The sequence below is a fragment of the Physella acuta genome, unplaced genomic scaffold (genome assembly GCF_028476545.2).
Source record: "Physella acuta isolate Inbredline_101_S28 unplaced genomic scaffold, ASM2847654v3 ptg001138l, whole genome shotgun sequence".
Lineage (NCBI taxonomy): Eukaryota > Metazoa > Mollusca > Gastropoda > Physidae > Physella > Physella acuta.
In genome coordinates, this window is record NW_026732655.1 from 95,269 (window position 1) to 101,580 (window position 6,312).

At 41.3% G+C, this 6,312-nt stretch overlaps 1 protein-coding gene across 1 annotated transcript; it reads right to left on the reverse strand.

Annotated features, from left to right (window-relative positions):
* Window positions 1–268: 268 nt before the first annotated feature.
* On the reverse strand, window positions 269–5,792 carry LOC131956249 (uncharacterized). Its single transcript, XM_059320674.1, has 5 exons — window positions 5,745–5,792; window positions 2,888–3,935; window positions 1,918–2,216; window positions 945–1,166; window positions 269–465 (listed from the first exon to the last, which is right to left on the reverse strand). Exons 2-5 carry the CDS (start codon window positions 3,921–3,923, stop codon window positions 334–336), a joined length of 1,689 nt encoding a protein of 562 aa, XP_059176657.1. The 5' UTR covers window positions 3,924–3,935; window positions 5,745–5,792; the 3' UTR covers window positions 269–333.
* Window positions 5,793–6,312: the final 520 nt, after the last annotated feature.

Below are 6,312 nucleotides of genomic sequence, written 5' to 3' on the forward strand. Positions count from 1 at the left end.
TAGTTTTAGGGAGAATGTAGCGTTAGGAAAAGGTAGCTTTAGGGGGAAAGTAGCCTTAGGGGGGGAAGTAGCCTTAGGGGGGAGGTAGCCTTAGGGGGTAAGTAGCCTTAGGGGGGGGAGGTAGCCTTAGGGGGGAGGTAGCCTTAGGGGGTAGGTAGCCTTAGGGGGGAGGTAGCCTTAGGGGGGGGAGGTAGACTTAGGAGAAGGTAGCTTTAGGGGCGGATAACTTCACTTTTACCGTTCACTTTAAGACTTGTCACCAGCCAAATGACTCTACCCAACAAGGCTATCCTGTAGCCTGCATGTGTCTTGTGGCTACCCTTGTAGCGAATGCTATATCCCGTACACGTGCTTGGTGTTTTCCCGGCATGCCTTGAACACCTCATCAGTGGTGAGACGTCTCACCTCGCCGATAAACTTGGCCGTGAACAGGGCGAAGCCAAAGTGAGACATTGACACGTACTTCTGTAATGGGAGATAATATTGAGATATCGACACGTACTTCTGTAAGGGGAGATAATTAGTGAGGCATAGACACGTATTTCTATAAGGGGAGATAAATAGACATAGACACGTATTTCTATAAGGGGAGATAAATAGACATAGACACGTATTTCTATAAGGGGAGATAAATAGTTAGACAGACACATATTTCTATAAGGGGAAATAAATAATGAGAACTTCTGTAAAGGGGATAAATAAATTAGTGAGACACGTTTTTCTGTAATGGGAGATAAAAATAGTAAGACATGAACAAATACTTCATTAACAATAGGTAATAATAGGAGTAACAATAGGAACTTGAGTAAGGGGAAATAAATGAGAATTTTCATGATGCAGAAAAGAATAATCAGAATAACTAGCTGGAAAGGTAGATAAGTCAGACACTTCTGACAGGGGAGGTAAGTAAGAACTCTGAGTAAGGAGAGACAATAGTCACCTACCCGGAACATTTCCGGCACATAGTCCGGTGCCCCGGACTCCAACAAGATCCGGTTCATGGGAAGAAACCGGACCATCTCCTTGACGTGTGACGGCACGGTCTTGTCGGCAATGACCGGCGTCAGACCAAAGTAGACTCGGGAGAAGACAGATAGCCATTGGCTGGCCTGGGTCTTACTTCCGGTGAATCCCTGGATGTGGATCATCTGTGTGCGCGGTGCATGCTGGGGAGTGGGTGAGTTAAACATTGGATAAGGTGCTATCTTAATTGTAGAAATGGTCGGCTTGGTCTAGTCGGTAAAGCTCATGGTTGTTAAACTGACAAGTCTCGAGTTCGAACCCTCGGGTAAATGAGGCTCGTTAGCTGGGGACAGCCACTCTTCTAGGTGAAACAACTTCAAAATCCACAAATGCTGCCTTGTAATTTTGTTCTTAGTTGGACAAAGGCTATGAAAGCAAATCAAATAAGAAAAGCAGGCTGAAATCGGAGTCAATGGCCTCAACGGCGCATAATCAGTTGACATATATAATTACTTATGATGGAGCGGATACCTTTCAACACTAAAATTAAGAACGAAGAAGAATTGTATAAATAATCTCATCCTCTTTCCGTTTGTGTCCAAGACACAAGGGGCAGATGAAGTAGAGTTCATTTGTTTTAATGACCTCGGCATATGAAAGAATAATGTCATTTCACGTACATATTTCTACAACTGGAAGACGGCTTGGCCTAGTGATAGAGCATTAGACTGGTAACATGAAAGTCGAGTTCGAATCTAGGTTCAAGTCAGTTGAACGTCTCTGAGTCACTTAAGCTTTGATTGGTACCTAGCTTACGTTATGGAAAGTTAAGGTCCTTGGTCATAGTGCTGAGGAAATTATCCTTTTTATACGCCGATGCCAAAAAATATGTTTACTCTACTTGATCTGCCTACTAGATCAATAAGTCTAATTAGGAATCTTCACTTTACATACCTTCTTCAATATCTGCATACATTCATCTTCCATCTCAGAACAGTGGAGGACTATGGGTAGCTTCATCTGTACAGCGAGCTCGACCTGGCTCTTGAAGGCAAAGGTCTGCTGTTCTACGGTCGATGAGAGACTGCTGTTGAGGCCACACGGTCCAACAGCGACTGTTTGGTCCTTGGACAGCACAAGCTGCAGGGTGGGCACGTGATCTTTACCGAAGGTGTGCGCATGTCTGGGGTGGCAGCCGAAGGTCAGCCAGATGCCCTCCTTGTTGATGACGTCTTTAAGTAGGTCATTCGGGTCTAGAGATAACGTTTTGGTGAGACTTTTACAGTTTTAATTTACTCGCTACCATGTAAATGTTCATTTAAATGATACAAAATTATTAAGGAATTTCGTCTGCATTGGTCTAAATATGTCCATTAAGTTTGTGCCCCTAAAATTCCGTCCATGAATCGCGATTAAACCTATTTTAAATGAGAAAATTATTTTACAGACTGTAAAACATGAACACCAGTCACCATTTAATTAAATAAATGAACTGAGTCGAACTGTGTTTATAGTTGGTTACTTCCCCTTTGCTCAGCTTTAACATTACATAATTAATATAGCATAGTATTAAAGGATATTGTTGTTACATTTATTTAGACGAAAAATATTTACTTTTACTAAATGTTTAGTTTTACGTTTATAGAAATGCATTCAACGACAAGGAAATTTTTACACAAAAAAAAAAAAAAGAGGTACTGCATAAGGCGGATACCTCCCACCCCCTCCACTCACCCACTCATTACACATTTACTTATTACATGGTAACATCGAAAGCACGAATCGAACACCAGACATTGGGTTAGTGATCCTGTGCTCTACCACCAGACTCATGCGAAGTAATTATCTAAAAACTTGACTTACATTTGGGGTCATATGATTTGGGGTCGGAGAATGCCAAAAATACTTTAAAACCTTGACTTACATTTGGGGTCATATGACTTGGGGTCAGAGAAGACAGCAATGAACCCAGCATAGTTGATGGGCAGGGACTGTTGTTCCGTGTTGAAGGTGGGGTTGTTGTTGAGGGCGTCGTTGAAGTCCACCACGTCGCAGTAGGTGTCGATGAAGCTGTTCTTGTAGTTGAAGCTTCTCTTGACGTAGTCCTTCCCCCAGTGTGGAACGTTCTCGATGTTGTAGATCTCCGTGTTGATGTTCAGCTGGTTGGTGGTGTCGCTGGAGGTGGAGCAGATGCTCTTTTGGTCGAACGGAAGTGGCGGGTCTTTTGACGTCTGCTCGTTGGAATCCATGCGCAGCCATTCTTTGACTTTCTGGCGTCTGGCCTTGGTGTCGCTGTCTTCGGGGCTGATGTTTGCCGGAACTGGAGCAGGAACTGGAGCCGTAACTGGAGCCGTAACTGGAGCCGTAACTGGAGCCGTAACTGGAGCCGTAACTGGAGCCGTAACTGGAGCCGTAACTGTAGCCGGAACTGGAGCCGTAACTGGAGCCGGAACTGGAGCCGGAACTGGAGCCGGAACTGGAGCCGTAACTGGAGCCGGAACTGCCGGCTTTTTAATTTGTAAGCTTGTTTTTGATTGGTTGGTTAAGTCATGTGATGAAAGCTTACGTTTTAGATTGGTGCTTGGTTTTTCAATAACAATCGGCGGCACTGTAGGGGGATCGGTTTGTTCTGGAACTACCGCAATGGGAGTTTCGAGATTTTCTTTGTTCTGCTCGTTACTTTTGTCAATGACGTCATGAGATATAGACACTTGTTCCACGTGAGGGTCAAGGTTCATCATATCTTCCCCGTCATTGGCTACGTACACGGTGTAGACTTGGTGATGTTCAAAAGGGTTGGCAGCCGGGTTGGCGGGGACCTCCTGGTTGGCTATGGCTGCTGCTGTGCTGAGTTGAAGCAGGAGGCTGGCGTCCATGGAGAGGAAACTCTCGTCCATTGTGACGTCCTCCACGTCAACTTCCTCGTCGCTCATGTGGTCAGTGCAGGCCTGTATGTCCATCTCGGTCTAGCCCTGGGTTAGACACATCAAATATTTACATTAAGTTTATGAGAAGATAAGACAATGCATATTTACTACAAAGATAATATAAGTCATAACGCAGAAGGTCTAAGAGAAAGAAAATGGAAGAAAAAAAATTATCAAAATATTAATTTAAATCTGGTTGAGTGTGAAACAGCCATTGTACAAATCCTATCCCTCATCCGACATCAAATCTTTCCCAAGAACCGTAAAACAACGTCAGTATATATAGCTGAATAAGACATGATGCATTCCTGCCGGTAATGTTATGGAAACCAATAAAACAAGAGGTTTCATTAAGAACTATGGTTCATTTGGGTAGTTTACACTAATACGGTTTAACGTCTTTAGCGCAATTTCCTTACAGGAATTGCGATTATTAACTCGTCATTTCTGGATGGATGGATGGATGTGCGCAGCTTTAAGTCGTATCTCCTCCTCAACGAAGCAATATCGAGGACTAGTTCCAAAGCAAATATGTTAAGCATGTTCCGAGGATGATTGTGGGCCAAAAAAATTCCCGGAATTCCTTCCTGGATTTCCCGGAAAAGCCAAAAAAAACCTCGAAAAAATGCAGTTTTTGACCCATATCTCGGCAACCAGACCACTTAGCGACTTGAAACATTTACCAATCGATTCCTGACATAATTTAAAACAATATTGCCGAAGAAAGTTTTCAAAAATATCATTTCGTTCGGTCACGAAAAATGTTAACATTTTAAACTGAGCATCGTGTAGGCCTAGGATGATATATACTTTTTAAACTGAGCATCGTGTAGGCCTACTCGTTAAAATAAACCTATTTCCGTTGATATAGGTTAATATAGTTGTCTTTTTTTTTTAGCGCAAAATTAACTTGTTTACTTATTAATTCAAACCTTATTTTTGTACCCTATTAATTTATTTATAATTTATATGAGAGTGATAGGGAGTTACAATTACAAGGTTTTGTTTCGCTAGGCCTAATCATTTTTTCACATTTTTAAAAAACAAACTTGATCACTATCTATTTTTAGATAACATAAGGAAATTGCGCTTAAATTGTCACTAAACTTTTTATTAACTTGTTTATTGATGAACATGGTTTTTTAAAAAGTTAACGCTCACCGATTTTTATCGATTTTTATTTTACGAAGGCAGGTACAACATTAATATTAATGCTAAATTTTTTTTAATAGAAATGTTAATTTTAAATGTAGGGGTTAATGAGGTGACTGACTAAAGAAGGGGAGATGTTTGGTAGAGCTGAAGAGAGCAGGGCTAAGGGTGGAGGGTGGAGGGTGGGGGAGGGTAGATGTCTGGGGTTGGAAGCAGGTAAATGATAAGGGGTGGGAGGGTAACTGTCTGGGGTGGGGATGGGTAGTTGTAAGGAGGTGGGTGAAGGTAGGTGTTAAAATATTAAAGATTTGATGGTCGATAATAGACGCTTACAAAAATAGGTATGTTAGGTTGTTGGTAGAAATTTAACTAGTTTTATGGTTAGAAATTAAGGTTAAGCGTATGGTAGGACTATGCTTGGGGTTAGTAATAGGGTTAGCATTGACATTAGCAAGCCATATTTGTATTTAGTTAGCTACACGTAACCTAATACCCCTATTTTTAGGAAGATTCTATTATTCTATTATCGGTAACTGGTATAAAAAGCGGCGGGCTAAAGTAAATGACACAAATAAATTCCTACCATTTGCATGTGTGCTAGCATTGACATATAACACATTAATATGTGATTACACCTATTAGACAACCACCCATACATGAATCAATTACATCATATAGCTTGTTGTTGTGTTACATACATACCTTGGTCCATGTGTTTGTATACGTTTATAACACCATAAACTTTATGTCTAACATGAAATTCGCTTCATCAACCTCGTGTCTAGGTTAGTCGGCCATTCACGGTTTATGAACACATGAGCTACACAAATGTGTTGGGGGGGGGGGGGGGGGGGGCGACGGGCGACAGGCATGAGTACACGGCGTGTAAAACTCACAAAGAAAAAGTTGATTTTTGTAAAGTCTTAGACCCAATAGTGAACTTGTGATAAGCGGTAAGGGAGATCATTCTGATTTTCATGTGCCTGGATGTGAAATGTGAAAGTTAACCTCAATTTTTTTTTTTTACCGTGAATTTTGTTTCTATTGAGCCGGGTTCAAAGAAAGTTTGTTTACATCACGTGAGCCCAATCTACAACCGCGATGTATGAATGGGTGTTTTGACGTTCAATTAACATCGTTATTTTATTATCATGAATTAGAAGAAAAAAACCCACTAACTAAAGTCGTTTAATGCTATAAACCTTAACTTTGTAGAACATTGTTAAATGTGGAAAATAAATTCTAACTCAAGTTGTTAAATGCTGCTAGC